This window comes from Physcomitrium patens, chromosome 2, assembly GCF_059467195.1.
Source record: "Physcomitrium patens ecotype Gransden chromosome 2, ASM5946719v1, whole genome shotgun sequence".
Classification (NCBI taxonomy): domain Eukaryota; kingdom Viridiplantae; phylum Streptophyta; class Bryopsida; order Funariales; family Funariaceae; genus Physcomitrium; species Physcomitrium patens.
Window position 1 is genome coordinate 21278199 of NC_143411.1, and position 16286 is coordinate 21294484.

Sequence of the window (16286 nt, forward strand, 5' to 3'; positions counted from 1 at the left end):
CCATGAATGACAAGCTCTCTTTGCCAGCTGATTATTTCCAACGGTCAGCGTCCAGAAAGTTGCTGCAAATGTGGGACCGAACACCGAGAGGAACGAGTTCACAAGTCAGGATCACAATCTTTCTGAGATAGATTGTGTCCCGGCAGACTTAATAGGACATCGTAGACTTCTTCCTCCAGTGCAAAGAATCACCGAAAATGATGAAAAACTAAGTGAGTGACCGTCTGAACTGTTCATACTGCGACAATTTAATTCAGCCGTAATGCTACATTCCCTATTGCCAATCACTGTTCAGACACAAATGCTTTTCCTTGTGAAATAGTGTTAGGAAAAAGTCATCTGTGCATGCTTAACAAGGCTCTCTTCTTGTCCTTCTAGAGCTTTCTGTGCTGCTACCAGTGCCCCTCTGTCTAGCCTTGTAAGATTCTCTCTTTACAACACCGAGCATGTGTGTGTGTGTGCGCATTCGTTTCTATTCTTCCTTGAAACTTAGGTAGATTGTGAGTGAAAAAGAATAGCATTTTTTATACTAGGAGAATTTGATATAATGGAAAGTAAGGTTTGAGATGTTTAGGGATGTTCATTGGTGATTGGGATGTTTGATCATAATTAGTCTTTGAAATTATTATAATTTCTTTTTTTTAAAAGAGGGGAAAAGAAGAGAGATTGCATAGTAATTTGTTTTAGGTGTTGTAGTGTGTTATTTTGTGTGTATATTTGTATATTTTTGTATAATTTTGTATAATTTTGTGGCTATTTTAATTACTTTGAGCTTTGGACGCAATTATGATCGTGTATTAGGTATATTTAAATGTAACTAAAATTTTGTTAGACAGTAAATTGCATGCACATATATATATATATATATATATATGTGTATATTTATTTATTGTTAATATTATTATTTATTATTTATTATTTATCATGTATTTTTAATAATTCTTTGAAACATTTTAAAGAGATTACATTTACTAGAATATAATTATAAAAATCTTCATAGCAACTATAGATTTTTAAAATAGTTCTACAAGAAAAATAAGTATTTAGTACTCTAATATATTTGGTTAGTTATTTAAAGCACATATGACACTTATTTAAATGATGTATGCATTATTAAAGAACATTGGTTAGCTAGTTGAAATTTAAAGAATATTTTATAATTATTTTAAATAGTTTAGATGATTTTTGTAAACAAAATAAGGTTAAATTATACATGTATATATATATATATATATACACACACACATACTCTCACAAAATAGTTCTTAAAAACACTTTGTAATATTATCAAATCCAAAAAGCATACATTTGTAGATATAAGATAAAAATATTATTGATATTAATAACCATTGGAAAGATTGTCTACAAGGCACAAAAAATAAAAAACAATTAGTATGAAAGGAAATTATCATTCTAAAATTACAATTGGTATTTGAAGATGTTTGAATTTTTAGAAAACTAGAGCGAATTTAAAGCAAAAAGTATGTATTATAATTAATAAAAGAAAGAAAAAATTGGCTAAATTTTAAAACACAAAACATAACTTGTTTAATAACTTTTTTGTCTAATTAAATTGTTTCTCATTACATATTATCAAATCAATTTCATGGAAAGACCAGGTATTATAATTATTTTTCTTAAGTACCTTCTATATTTTATTTAGATTATTTCTTAATTTTATAAAAATATCCATAATGATAAATGTTTGAGCATACATTTATTTTCTTTTTTAAGATTTTTTTTTATATCAAGCAATAGATGACAATTACAACAATATTTCACTAATATTTGGGTTATAGTTTATGATAATATGTTATTACAAAACTACAACACACCATCTCTTCTTTTGCCAAATAATTTGTTCTTCTAAACTTCTAGTGGAGTCATATTAGAGGCATGATATATTCCAATTTAAGCAATTTCAGAAAGTAGACATAATGGTTCACTGAAATCCAAACATACAATCAAAATTAATAAAACACACAATTATTTTTTTGCATTAATCTTGTAAAAAAAGGTTTCTAAATTTCTTAAAGTTTTTATGCCTACTAAAATTACTTTATCAATATGTCAAAAACTAAATCTGAACTATTGAAGCAAAGCAATCAAACAGCCCTCGCAAGAAAATAATTTGCTGAGAGTTGTTAAAAACATACAAATAAATTCATAGTTTTCAATTCACTGATACGAGTACAAATTTGCTCTTTACGAAAGTGCGTACACGTGCAGATAACGAAGAAATCAAGCAACTAATCCACGTGGATTTTCTTCCACCTAGATGCCGCGATGGCACGGTCTTCGGACCATCCACGGCCATGAGGCCCAAATCCACACACTGCGAAACGACACCTCGAATCCACCGAAGTTCCGCATTATCCCACGGCCCCACAGCGAACACTGGCCCCGGAAGGGTGACGACGCCGAAATGAACGCGACCAGGACGGAACTGGGCAGGCAGTGCTGAGAGACCCGACGCTAACGAACTGACGAACTTCTACGAGGGCCACGACGGAGAAGCCAGACGCTGACGACGCTGACGACGCTGACGACGCTAACGACGCTGACGACAATGTTGACGACGACAACGACGACGACGACGATGACGACGATGACGACGATGACGACGAGACGCTCTGTTGGTGATGAAACCCTGACACTACTGCAGGATACCGTGTAACGCTGCATCGCATTTCATGAAACCTGCCCGAAGAGGGGCACACTGCTTAGAGAATAGTGCGAAGCAAACCCTGGCATTCGAATGGAACTTGCCGAAAAGGCCCTCTCATGGCAAACGCGCGTACGGCCACAGGATCTCCGGAGAGAGGAAGTTAAGCGCACACCAAGTTTGCTCAGGAGATAGCGGAAGGAGAAGATTGCCGCTAGGAACGACGGCGGAAAGGCAGCAAGGGGACCAGGGGGGGAGGGGAGGCGTGAGAACCCGTTGCAGCTACGCGCAACACTATGGCTCAGAGCAACTGGGAGGCCGACAAGATGTAAGGGTTTTCAGTCCCGAAGTTTTGCTGCAAAAGTCGTCGTCTTTGGGTTAAGTGTTTTTAACAGCGTCATGTGCGTTTGAAGAATGCGGAAAAATCCTCGCAGTATTGGACGAGCTGGCTTTTAGTAGGGTGTGCTGGCGTAGGGCACTGGTTCGACACTGGATTCGGAGCAAATAGCATAAACAAATAATTCAGACTGTACTAAAATGAATGAGAGGCTAGAAGAGCTGAGGCGAATCATGCTACTAGTGGTAGCCTAGCGATACAAAAGGAGGTTAAAGCTGGTCAAGTATTTTTATCAGCTTGAGCCTTTCGTCTGTAGGAGATGTAGTTGGAATTCTAGTGTGCTTTGAGTTTGGTGCAAGGTTCCTGTGGAGGAACTTCTGTGGGTGGAAGCCAGCATGATAGCGCAAACGCAAATATCTATCGTTTGACAGTCTATGGATCCGACACGGGGCTCGGAAAGTGGCCGCAAGCAGTTTCGTGCCTTTGAGAGCAGCTGCAGTGAGGAAGTTGGTAGCATACTGCGTGACGAAAATGGAGGCTGTGCTGTTGAAGAAACAGCAGACGAGCACCTGATTGGAACAAGCCACGAAATGGGCTCGGTAGTGTGTGAGGAAGGCATGTCGTGAAGTTGGTTGGGGAGGGTCGAATGCAGTCTTGGTGCGAGACCGTCGGGCCTCCAGACTGGGCTGTGATGCAGGGGAGGTTTGTAACGGTGGAGTGTGATGTGGGTTTGATGTGCAGGCTGGATGTGTACATATACGACTATCTGATAAAGAGGAATCTGCAAGCATCGGCGAAAGCGTTTCTGAACGAGGGCAAAGTGTCGTCCGACCCCGTTGGTACGTTGGTGTTGAGTTTGTGGTATGATGGGGGAGGGACAATGAAGGCGAGGATGTTGGGATGGGTGGGTGACGTGGTTTTGTGAAGAAGTTGAAGTGAAGGCGTGTTTGAGGTTGAGTTGAGAGCAAGTGAAGGGTGTGAGAGATTTGGAGTGGTGCAAGATGTGAGTGTGGGTGGTGTTGCTGTGATGCGCGATGAGGGAAAGGGTGGATGGGTGGGTGTCGTTGTGCCGGGATTGCATGCGATTGTGGGAAGGTAGTGGACGCATGGCGTATATGATGGATAGAGGTGGACGAAGAGCAACGTGAAGGCTAAGTAGGTCATGTTGTGGGTGGTGATGTGACGGTGAAGGTGAAGGTGAAGGTGAGGGGGGAAGGTGACGTTGGGTGGTGGGGCATGGGACTGACGATACGGGGATGGGGGATGGGGTGTGTTGTTCAGCGATCGATGCACCGGGAGGGTTTTTGTTCGAATGGTGGTCGGTGTTTTGGGACATCTTCATTGCCCGCACAAATGAGAAGCATTCGGAGGTGGCAGCGTCGTACATTGAGGTGAGGGTGGGTGTTGTGGTTGGGTGGCATGGTAGAGGCGTAGGAGGAAGGCTTGCAAGCGTTGTTTGGGGTCGTTGTTGAGGGAGGGAGAGGCGGCAGGGTGTGGGGGGTGAGAGAGTGGTGAGGTAGGGAGCACGAGTGTTGGAGAGTGCAGGAAGGGATGCGTGGGATAGGGGTGGAAACGGAAACGTGGGTAGTGGCGATTTGGATAGGTGGCAGGTTGGGCAGGTGAGGTAGCGGGAGTGTGGAAAGACGCAGGTCCTTTTTGTGGTGATGTAGTGAGAGTGTGGAGGATGAGATGGAGTGGTCGGAGATGTGGTCACAGTGGCGGCAGGAGTGGGCGGTGTGTGCGCGGACAGTTGGTGATGTGGTGTGGTATGGTGTGGTCAGACGCAGCAGCTGAAAGCTCGCGAGCAGCAGCAGCAACAGCAGCAGCAAGCTCAGGCGCAGCAGCAACAAGCACAGCAGCAGGTCCAGCAACAGCAGGCTCAGCAGCAGCAGGCGCAGCAGGCACAGCAGGCGCAGGTGCAGCAACAGCAAGTGCAGCAACAGCAAGCTCAGCAGCAACACCAGCAGCAGCAAGCGCAAGCGCAACAGCAGCAGCAGTTGCAGCAGATGCAACTGCAGATCTTGCAACAGCGGCATGCACAACAACGGAGAGAAGCGAGCTCGCATCTGTTGAACGGGTCTGGGAACGGTCCGGGTTCAGAAGCGATGCTACGACAGCCGACGGCGAACGCGATGGCAACGAAGATATACGAAGAGCGACTGAAGCACCCGCATCAGAGGGATGCACTGGACGAGACGGCCATGAAGGTAGTAGTGATGGGAGTAGGATGCGCGTGTTGTTTGAGAGAGGAGAGGTGTGAGTGGATGTGGCTGGGAGGTTGCAGTGGCGATGATGGGTGTGGTAGATCCGGAGTGTGGCAGAGGGTGTTGAAGAGGGAGGAGTGTGGTGGGGAGCACTGGAAAAGGGAGGAGATGATGGGTGTTGACGGTGAATTGGTGGTGGATGTTGTGGGTGCAGAGGTATTGGTTCTGGGCGCACGAAGGGTTTTGGCGGTTTTGAGTGGCGCGCATTGTATCGGATGCAGTGGGCGGCGGGGGAACGTGGAAGTTGTGGAAATGGGATGGTGTGGTGTGGTGTGGTGTGATGTGGTGGGGTGGGGTGGTAGGAGTGGAGGTTGGATGGTTGATTGGGAGGTAGAGGATGGTTGGAAGTGGGAGTGGAGGTTGGGGTGCAGGTGCTGATGGTGGCGTTGGTTTTGAACAGGCCGTTACTTGCTGGGAATGCAACTACAGCGCTGCAACAGGTTCAAGTGCGATCGCAGATGTCAGGATCCTCGCAGGTGATAGTGAGGTGTCCGGGCGGTGGTGGTGGGGTGTTGGATTGTGGAGGTGTTTCAGATAGTAAGGGTTGCGGGATGCATAGTTGTTGTGGTGTGGTAGGCATAGCTGTGGTAATGTGGTAGGAGTGGTAGAGAAGCAAAGGGCTGATGGGACGTGGTTGGTGATGCAGGATAACAAGCACGATGCGCTGAACCAGAGGTCTCCAGCTCCAGAGTCAGGGATGTTTGGAGTGCCAGGGGTGGGACACTCGAAACCGGCGTTGCTGAGTCCAGGTAGGTGGTGTTTTGAGGGCGGCGGTTGAAGGGTGGTGACGAGTTGTGTGGCGAGGGATGGGGAAGGGGCGGGGTTGGGTTTGGGGTGTGCGCGTGGGTGTGGTCGGCGGGAAGAATGATGACGTTGGTAATGGTTGTGAAGGGTCAGCGGGCGTGAATCAAGGCGTGAACCAAGGATCGTTGAAGGGGTGGCCACCGAGTGTAAGTTTCGAACCGATTGTGGTGTGGCATGGCGGAGTGAGTGAGTGAGTGAGTGAGTGGGTGAGTGAGTGAGTGAGGAGTGGGAGTGGGCGGGGGATGGGCAAATGTTTGTGATGTGGGCGTAGCGGGATGAGTAGTTGGATGAAGGCGGTAGTGTTGATCTGGGGATGCGAAGGGTAGTGGAGATTTTATGGATGGGGAACGCGAATGGAATGCAGGGTGGGGTGGGGAAGCGAGTGTGATGTGGGTGGCGTGCGTGCGGAGGTGTAGGGAAGGGTGTGGGTTGGAGTTGATATGTGGGGGCGTGTGTGTGTGTGTGTGGCAGGGTATGGATCAGCTTCGGCCCGGGTTAGTAGGGCAGGGTCAGAAGCCGTTCATTCAAGGTCCGAACCAGTATCAACAGTTTCAGATGCTGACGTCACAGCAGCAGCAGCAGCTTCTGTTACAAGCCCAGGTACAGGGGAACATGTCGAGCTCGGGATCTCCGCTGTTGAACGAGATGGATCCACGGCGATTTCGGGTGCTGTTGGGAGGCAGGAGCGGGCTGACGAAAGACGGGCAGTCGAACGCAAGCAGCGATATTTCGGGAGGGGGTGTGGGATCTCCGATGCAAGTGGCTTCGTCGCTGCCACGAGGTGGTCCGCAGGACCAGACGCAGGCGGAGCTGATGATGAAGGTATGTAGACTTGCAGGATAGGCGGAAGTGGAGTTGGTGGAAGGGTGTGGGGGGGTCTGTGAATTGTGTCGGAGGCATGCGTAGAAGGTGTGGATGTGTGTGTGGGTGTGGTTGTGGGAATTACGGTGTGGTTGCAGTGAAGGTGGTGAATGCGGGAGAGCAGGGAGGTGTGTGTAAAGTTGGGATGGTGAGAGTGGATGGTTGCGATGGTTCGGTTGGACGGGGTGAATGGGGCGATAACGTGGGAGTGATGGCATGATGTGGGTGTTGAGAGGTGGAAAGGTTGGTGGTGCGAGATTGGATGCACGTAGGTCAGGGTGGATGCAGGTGGAAGGATGAGTAGCGAGGGTGGTGAATGGGAAGGAGTAAGACGGGTGTGCAGGGTGGAGGTGGAGAGTGGGGGTTGGATGAGATGGATGATGTGGCAGTGTTGGTGGATTGGGAGGTGATAGTGGATAGTGTTGGTGTGGAGTGTTAGTGGTGGGAGGGGGTATGCACGAGACGTGAGGATGCTAAGGCGGTTTGGTTCATTGGTTGCTAATGTTAAGTAAATGAAGCAGCTTCAACAAATTCAGCAGCAGAGCCAACAGCAGCAGGGCGGGATCCATCAACAGCAGAACGCTGCGACGTCACAGCAGCAGCAGCAGCAGCAGCAGCAGCAACAACAACAGCAACAACAACAGCAGGATAGGTTGGGTCAAGTGAACGTGGACGTGTCGAATTCGTTTCGGCAAAGTGAGCCCGTGTACGGAGGCCTGGAGCCGAGTCCGAGTACGAATAGTACTGGCACGGGAAAACAGGTACGGGGGTGGGTGGGTTAATTAGTCTGATGTTGTTTTATGTGAAGCCCTATTTGTCGGCTTGCGTTGTACTGGTTCTGGGGATGGAGTGGTGTTGTTGCAGTGTGGGTTTGTGTATTATTTGTCTGAATGCGTTGATAAGAGGGGATTCCCGCGGTGGCGGGATGTTTTGTAAAATAATGGACGTTACGGTGGCATTTTCGTGCGTGCCTGGTAGAGTCATATGCTATTTTGGTTGGAATTTCGTAGCACGAGGAGGTAAATGGGTGAGGGATTGAGACGTGTGGTTGTGTTTGCGATGTCTAGATGTCTTTGTGCGCATTTTAGAGTGGGAACTTGGCGATGTGGGTTGTCATGGTGGAGGTGGCTCGTAGAGTTTTTCCGACTTTTTGGTGTTTGTTGTTGTCGTTTTTATTATAGGTAGTACTAAAGTGGTTGCATGAAGCTGGTTTGAGGCGTAGTGTTACTTCGTCTTTGACTGTTCAGAATCGTAATCGTTGTCTTTATTGGTACAGTGTTTATGATAGTATTGATAATCTGAGCAGGTGGAAGTGAAGTGTTTTCTGGGAATTTTGGTCAGGCTGTGTCATTAAGTTATGCCGAGCGCTTTTTTTGAGCGCTGAATACGGAGGGACGACTTTGTCCTTCTGACAATTAAAGGCGATAGTATACGAGCTTGAATTAGTCGTGTACTGTTTGGCTGAAAGGGCAGGTTTGATCGTCATACAAACATACAACATAAGACCGCCTCACCTTATAATTTATGTGGGTTGGGCTAAAGGCTGCTGCAAAGGTTGCCCCGAGTGCAAGAAAGAGAAAGCAGCCGGCGTTATCCTCGGGGCCTGCGAACAGTACTGGAACCGCGAATACTGCAGGTCCGAATTCAGCACCTTCGACTCCATCGACGCACACACCTGGGGACGTCATGTCCATGGCTGGAGCATTACAACACAGTGGCAGCACCTCAAAGCCGTTGCTGATGTATGGTGCCGATGGGACTGGGCCGTTGGCATCACCATCCAATCAGCTGGTAATCACTTGTGCACCCGTTAGTTTGCAGATGTGGAGAGTGTTTGAATTATGAAATGCTGGTTTTCGTGGCATTCTGTGTAATTAGTTCATGGGCGTGTGCCCGAGGTGCATGCGGTGCATGTGGTTTTGTATTATATGGTGTGGAGAGCATAAGGTGTGAGTGTTGGAGGCCTTGATCGTTTGTGGTCTGAGAGGGCTGGGGAGGTTGAGAGAGAGTGCACGATGTTGCTGTGCCTGAGTGGAAATGACGATGCCTTCATTTTGAGTAAAATGCTTGAAAGTTGCAGTTTCCTCTAGGAGCAGTGCGATGTACTGGCGGGGGTTTTCTAGGTTTTTTTTATGTTTGGTAGACGGGTGCGTTGAGATTGTCTTGGGTTGGGTGATGGGTTGATGTGATCTTTGGTGAGCATTCTGGATGTTTTTGCGAAGTCTAGGGTGGTTTGTGTGTTACTAGGATGTGACGGATGTTGATGGATCGAGTGAGTGATGGGTTTGGGGCATGATGTTTGTGGGGTGCAGGCTGACATGGACCGTTTTGGTGAAGATGGGTCTTTGGACGACAACGTGGAATCGTTCCTGTCACACGAGGAAGCCGATCCACGGGAGTCCCTTTTCGGCGGCAGCAAAAGAAGTCCTGCAGGACACAGCATGGATGTTTCAAAGGGTAAGTCCAAACGATGTATCTTGGTTTGAAAACTAGTGGCTTTGAGAGTGGGCGTGGTCGGATAGTGGAGCAGTGTGAAGAACTTGAAAAAGTGGTCCGTCTAGGAGGTTGCGGTGATTGATTGACAGTGTGGGAGTGGTGAATCAGGATTCTCTTTCAACGAGGTGACATGCCTGCGAGCAAGCACGAGCAAAGTTGTGTGCTGTCATTTTTCGTCGGATGGGAAGCTGTTAGCAAGCGCAGGCCACGATAAGAAGGTAAGGACGCAATGTGTATGGAGGTCGGTGTCGTGGTTGCAGCTAGGATTGTTGACTGTGAGTTCCGAGGGATGGGCGTTAGTGGGCAGTGGTGCCGGAAAGGGCTCGGGGAATAGACGTAATCGTGCACTGCATGCGCGAGTGGTGGATGGCGCGAAGTACGGTGTACTGTGTAGTCGCTTGTGGGGGATGATGGTTCCCCAGGGATGACCAGATTGAGAGAGTGGTGAGTCTCGGAGATGCAGTTTTTTTGAGATGTGAGTGGTGTTTGATGGACAGGCTGTTTTGTGGAATATGGATGCATTGAAGCTGAAGAGTTCGCTGGAGGAGCACTCTCTGCTGATAACTGACGTTCGGTTCAGCCCAGGTTCAACAAGGCTGGCAACGTCATCTTTCGACAAAACGGTGCGGGTGTGGGACGCTGACAGTGTAAGTGGGCAAGTGACTCGTCGGTGAGGGCGTTGGCGTGGTTGTGTGTGTGTGATGGTACCTTTTTGTGGCATGCAGCAAATTTACTGTCGCCATGTCTTCGATGGGATGCCCGTTGATTGGAATGTGATCATAGTGCCGAAAGCTGAAGGGTAAGTTTAAAATGGGACATGGGTTGGGTGTGATTTGCGCAGCCAACTTACTCGATGCGGACCTTCACTGGCCATCAAACGTCGGTGATGTCATTGGATTTTCACCCGACGAACGAGGATCTTCTGTGTTCGTGCGACGGGGACAGCGAGATTAGGTACTGGAACGTGAGCCAGGGAGTATGCACGCGTGTGTTCAAGGTACGTGACTCGAGTGGACGCGGGTAGATTGCAGTATAGAGCAGCGCAGGAATGATGTGAAAACGTGGTGGAGTAAACAAGGTTGCGTGGGTGATGTGCAGGGGGGCATGACGCAAATGAGGTTCCAACCTCGGTATGGGAGGTTGCTTGCAGCAGCGGCGGAGAACGTGGTATCTATATTCGATGTGGAGTCGGAAACTTGCGTGCACACGTTACAGGTGCGTGTTTGTGGAGGACAGTGAGTACCTTGGCAGGGTCATGCAGGGGAGGGATCGGTGAAGGAATGAGTACAGAAGCTGACGTGAGAGGTGTTGGTTTTGTTGAACAAATTGTGGACGGTGTTGGTACAGAATGATGTCGGTGGTGGTGGTGTGGTGGTCTCGTGGGTAGGTGGTGGGTTCGGCAGTGGAGTGTGGGAGATTTTTGTGACGGTTGTGGTGTGGTTATTGAGAGGGCAGGATGGTAGGTGTGACGAGGGTGAAAGGGCTGAGTGTGGTGACGGTGGGATTGTGCAGAGACATACGAAACCCGTGCACTCGGTGTGCTGGGACGCGAGTGGGGACTTCGTGGCGTCGGTGAGTGAGGATTCGGTGAGGGTTTGGAACGTGGGGTCGGGCGGAGTGGAGGGCGAGTGCGTGCACGAGTTGAGCTGCAACGGGAACAAGTTCCATTCATGCGTGTTCCATCCGAACTATCCGTCGTTGCTGGTGATCGGATGTTATCAGGTAAAGGGGCGGGGGAGATGAATGCGTTGATGATAAGGAGGTGGGGTGCAGTGGGATAGGGTGGGAGCGTGCATGAGGTGTGATGTTTGGAAGTTGAGGGGGGCGTGGTTGGTTGGGTAGTGTATGAATGGGCGTGCGTGGATGAGATGTGGTAATGGATGGTGCATGTGGATTGAGGTGCAGTCACTGGAGCTTTGGAACATGGTGGAGAAGCAAAGCATGACGGTGCCAGCGCACGAGGGTCTGATAGCTGCGCTAGCGTCATCAGCGGCTACTGGGATGGTTGCGTCGGCGAGCCACGACAAGACGGTGAGGTTATGGAAATGATGGGGATGGGGAGGTGCGGTAGGAGACGGGTGCGAGGCCAGGGTGGTTGGGGAGTGGGAAGGTTGCAGCAGGGGCGCAGCGGCGGTGGCGGTGTGCAGGAGGTTTAGGAGATGTTGCGAGGGAGGAGTGGGGTGACGTGGTTTTGAAGCGAAGGAGAAGGTGGTATGGAGGGGGATGGGGGTAGTGGGTATTAGTGGGTATGTTAGATGGGCGTTCGGAGGACCTGAGTTGGGAGGACTCGAGGAATTTTGGAAAGGTAGGGGACGGTGTTAGACGAGGAGGCGGAATTTTGAAGAGGCGTATGGGGTTAGAAGATGGGTAGCTGGCGAGGACGGCAGAGCGGAGTAGGTAAAGGATTTTTGGCAGGACGGGCTGAAGCGGAAAGATTGAGGCGAGCAGCTCCTGCAAACAGCAGCGAAAGTTTGTAGAAAGTATGTGAAATTTGGAATTGGGACGTGAGTTTGTGGAAATTCGTGTGATGCTCGTTTTACGTGCGTTGTTTGCGCCGTGCAGCTCATGTTAGTGAACATATTGAACTGCGTTTGTTCAGAAGAGGGTACTGTATTAGTTTGTGGATTTGCTTTCGACATGACCGTTTGTGATGTTATCATGGGTTTCTCTGCTGGAGTTGTACGGCGAGTTTAATGTGAACATCATGCAGCAATTGTATGCGTGGATTCATTTCGTTGTCTAGTCTGATGCTGGGATGTGCTCATTTTGCAGCACTGTGTTAATGTGTTGGTCTTGATAGGTCTGGGTTTTATCTTCACGGTGCCGCAGTGGGTGCTGCATTTTACTAACAACGCGGATTTGTAGACATTCATGTTATTACTTTAGGCACATATCGCGGAGGAGCTTCATTACGAGCGCAAGTTGTAGTTAAATCTTTGGTAGTACACGCTAATGCCTTTACCTTACGAGACAGTCATTTAAACGTTTAATCATTTAAAGTTGTATCTACGAAGTGCGAATCAGTTATTAGCCCTCTACAATTTACAAATGGATCACACTTTTCTGAAGATCTATGTAAAAGAGATTAGGTTGAATGTGAAGATCTTAATGGTGTTTTGGAACTTAAAAGACTGTAATTGTCTGATGTATGTGTAGGGAAAGTTTTTTAATAAATGATATCTCTATTTGGCAGGTGATGTGTAACTGCTCATTAGTTTTTATTTTAATTTATTTTATTTTTTGCTACATTCATGAATTAGTGTTTATTTCAATCATTTTTGGTGAAAAGGAATTCTATCATACATCATTCAACAAACAGATAGGAATGAATATCTAAGTTATGAGACATGTATGGCTCACAATATCTAGGCTGTAGTTGAATGTTTTTCAACATAGTGATGTGTTATTAATTTTTAAACTCGTACTTTTTTGCACTTGTTTCTTTGCCTAAAAGGTATATTTTTTTTATAAGGTTTATTACAAGGAAGAATTAAAATCTCTTCACTCGAGTAAGAATTTATTCTGTTATAAAATTATGAATACAATAGAATATGATGAAAATTGTTAAATACAAAGTGCTTTCATAAATTTATTTTATCTGATTTTATTTTTCTGATTTATATTTATTAATTATTATGATTTGTTCATTATGAATTTGACTTACATCAAAAACTAATATATTTTTTAATTAATAGTAGTTCATTCTTTCAAATCAACACATTGTCATGTTCATACATCTAATTCATGTTTTTTTAAAGATTAATTTTTTTATATTTTCATCATGCAAATTATATTGTAATGATAATTTGTATATCTATATATATATATATATATATAGAAAGAGAGAGAGAGATGCTAATGCAACACCCTGATGTTGTTGGTGTGACACCCTCTTGGGTGTCACACTAACAACATGATTCATTTAGTCTATTCCATGTTTTTTGTTCCCAAGTATAGCTGGAGAATTTTAGATTCCATAGGTACACGAAACACAATTGAATGATTCAATAGTGTTTAAATTAAAACAAGATGTATCATCTTGTAATTGCAATACAACATCAACAATGTTTTAGTCACAAAATAATTTTATATAAAAGCATCTATGTTCAAGGTTATTGTTGCTGTTCTCAATGATTAAGAATAAGGGACGTGCAGTAGGAATGGAATTAGTAAGCCAAACACTTGACCTTGGCAGTGGGATAGAAGACATGGGTTGAGAATGGGAGATAGGGAAAGGGGACAGAGGACAAGGACATGGGATGGGGGGTGGATTGAATTAATCATGAGAACTTAAGGAGGTGTTGAGTTAACAACATGGAGATGTTGCTTGAACAATTTCCTGCATGTATATGTATTTCTCTCTCCAGTGTAACTAGAAACAATTGTTGAATATATTTTGAATAATACGTATATATATGTTAAACCTGAAATTATTTTTCTCGGCAGTAATTGACGAGGTCGACACAACAGGTCAGCGTGTCGGGAATCTCCCCAGTTGATACCCGGATTCTTCTTCCGATACCCTTAGGATATAGCATAAACCCGGGTGATACCCTCGAAACACCACAAACCCCTGCCAAGGTCAAGTGTTTGGCTTACTAGTCTGCTGTTTTTCCCCGTCGCTAAGCAGATTCCACTAAATTCTTTCAATCTGAGGGGCAATCAACATGCTTCGGCACTTGAGCGATTCGTCGAAGTTAAACTGTTTGTAGTTGTTGGATTTGTTGAAGATTCTTTGCTTTTGAACAGCGGCGGCTACAGAACTTGTAAGCTTTGGATATAAATCCCTGAAGAAAGAAGGGGACTATGCTGGAAGAGGCACTGGATTGGAAGGGAGATGGATTGCCGCCTGGTGCTCTCATTCTTATTGAAGATTGCGTGGCTGCAAAAGGCGGATTCCTTCTTACTTTCATGTTGAAGAAATTGCTCACGTCTTCTGCCCATGGTGATGGGAGTTTTGCGCGTACGCGAGTGGTGTTTGTGGCCATGGCGGAGCCGTTCTCTCATTATGGCCGGATTGCTAAGAAACAGGTGCGAGTAGTTAATTTCGCAGCTGAATAGAGTAGACAACGAGATTCTGTAGCTTTTGATGAAACTTAGGCTTGGATTAGAGCAATGGTTAGCTCAGTAGACCAGACAATTTTGAATTAGGGTTTATGGAGCACTTGTTGTTAAGGTCGTGGTAATGAATTCTCAACAGGATTTGATGTTTTATGATGGAGGTAGGGATGCAATCTGCTTCACTGCCGGGATAATGGGCAATTGGTGTTTCTTGATTTGATGGCTGCCGGCAATCCCCTCACCTCGCAAGTCAGAGGATCAACGGAGCAGGTTTCTTCTCCCCTTCAAAGGCTCTATCAAATAGTGTATGGTATTGTGAAGAAGATGAAGTCACATAATGCAAGCGATCGGACAGTGATAATGATAGACGATGCCTCTCTTCTTGAGATCTCTGCGGGTGGCAAGTCCGACCAAGTTCTCTCTTTCTTACAATACTGCAGGGCTATTCATACAGGGAATAATGTGAGTTTTAATCCCCTGCTATTCTTTCGATGGGTTTTTCAGAACTTCTGGTAATTTTAGCTCATTGATGTTGAGGTTGTTGCAAGGATTAGGTTAGTTTATTTGAATTTGAAATATCCCTTGTCATGTCAGGTTGAACATGTGATTTTCGAGCTATTGAATATCTTGAGTGATGTGCAGAGATGCTCTGTTGTTGTGCTCGTCCATGGAGATACGGACTTTAGATATGGTGCTGCAGGGCTGGACAGCGGTGGCTATGGTGAACAGGGTGGACAAACATCTTCATCTCTGGCACAAGAGCTTGACCACATAGCCGACGTCACAATTTCTGTGGATCCACTATCCACTGGTCTTGCAAATGATGTGCATGGCCAGGTTTGTAAACTCTAATGACACGAAGGCCCTAGATATGCTGATCAAGGAAAGGAGTTTTGCTGATTTAACGATAGTTTTCATTGCTTGGTTGATTTTATGTGTAACATAGTAGTTTTAGTCATTTTGGGAATTCCTGCGTCTTTGCAAAAAAAGTGGCGGTGTGGAGAAGTATTATGTGCTGATAAACGTTTGATTTGTGTCCAGGTAACTATCACCCATTGGAGTGACGTGCTCTCTAGTAGGGAATCACGACAGGGTGTGCAAACATTACAATTCAAGTTAATGGAGAACAATACTTCTTTCTTTCATCCCGGTGGATGTCTCTGATATGAAAGTAAACTCTGCTACTTTCATTAGTTTTGAGTTTTAAACAGGTCAGGTCCGTTGATCGTGAATAGAATCATTTTTTGCAAAAGATAGTCTGTAGCATAAGGACGTTTCAAGCTAGAGGCTTTTGTCTTAGTGAGTGTACAGTACTTTTGTTTGAATATACTGATGCAATACTAAGTGCACATCTGACACTAAAGCGTTCCAAAGTGCCATGTCCATACATTACGATGGGCTATCATAAATGCAACGTTTTTTTAGTATTATCGGGTGTGTCCATCTTTCGAAGTGTCTTCATCTTCTCAACAGTGCAAATGTGCTGTACCTCATCTTTGCTCATCTTCTTTTCGAAATTATTCAAGTTCCATCTCTTACTGAACTGGATGTCATCGTATCAGGTATGTTTGCTTTGCAGAGCCTCTTGTACTCTTGCAATCGCTTCGTTCCTCAACAGGAAAGTTCCTTTTCTTTTCTTTTAGTAGCGACGAACCCATCCCCCCACCGCTCTGGTCCCACAATTTCGATCGATCTCAAAGAGGCAGGGGCTTTCTCAAGTAAAAATTTGGGTGTCACTATGATGTCAAATGGGATGAGATCTAGCAAATATAAAAGTGTAAGCAATAAACGCCGCTTT

General features: G+C 46.1%; 2 protein-coding genes across 3 annotated transcripts; both read left to right on the forward strand.

Moving 5' to 3' along the window:
• Positions 1 to 2732: 2732 nt before the first annotated feature.
• On the forward strand, positions 2733 to 11946 carry LOC112276706 (transcriptional corepressor LEUNIG). Of its 2 annotated transcripts, none has more exons than XM_090248308.1 (17): positions 2733 to 2993; positions 3744 to 3841; positions 4284 to 4393; positions 4784 to 5209; positions 5665 to 5742; positions 5913 to 6015; positions 6158 to 6216; positions 6542 to 6892; positions 7453 to 7692; positions 8474 to 8722; positions 9244 to 9388; positions 9536 to 9645; positions 9925 to 10074; positions 10269 to 10424; positions 10526 to 10642; positions 10940 to 11149; positions 11333 to 11946. In XM_090248308.1, exons 1-17 carry the CDS (start codon positions 2962 to 2964, stop codon positions 11474 to 11476), a joined length of 2778 nt encoding a protein of 925 aa, XP_090104434.1. In that variant the 5' UTR covers positions 2733 to 2961; the 3' UTR covers positions 11477 to 11946. The 2 variants fall into 2 exon arrangements, with proteins under 2 accessions (XP_090104434.1, XP_090104435.1); XM_090248309.1 differs by having other exon boundaries at positions 6164 to 6216.
• A 2078-nt stretch (positions 11947 to 14024) lies between these two features.
• Positions 14025 to 15918, forward strand: LOC112295139 (elongator complex protein 6). Its single transcript, XM_024546362.2, has 4 exons — positions 14025 to 14458; positions 14654 to 14950; positions 15131 to 15325; positions 15530 to 15918. The coding sequence occupies exons 1-4, from the start codon at positions 14234 to 14236 to the stop codon at positions 15650 to 15652; spliced, it is 840 nt and encodes a 279-aa protein (XP_024402130.1). The 5' UTR covers positions 14025 to 14233; the 3' UTR covers positions 15653 to 15918.
• Positions 15919 to 16286: the final 368 nt, after the last annotated feature.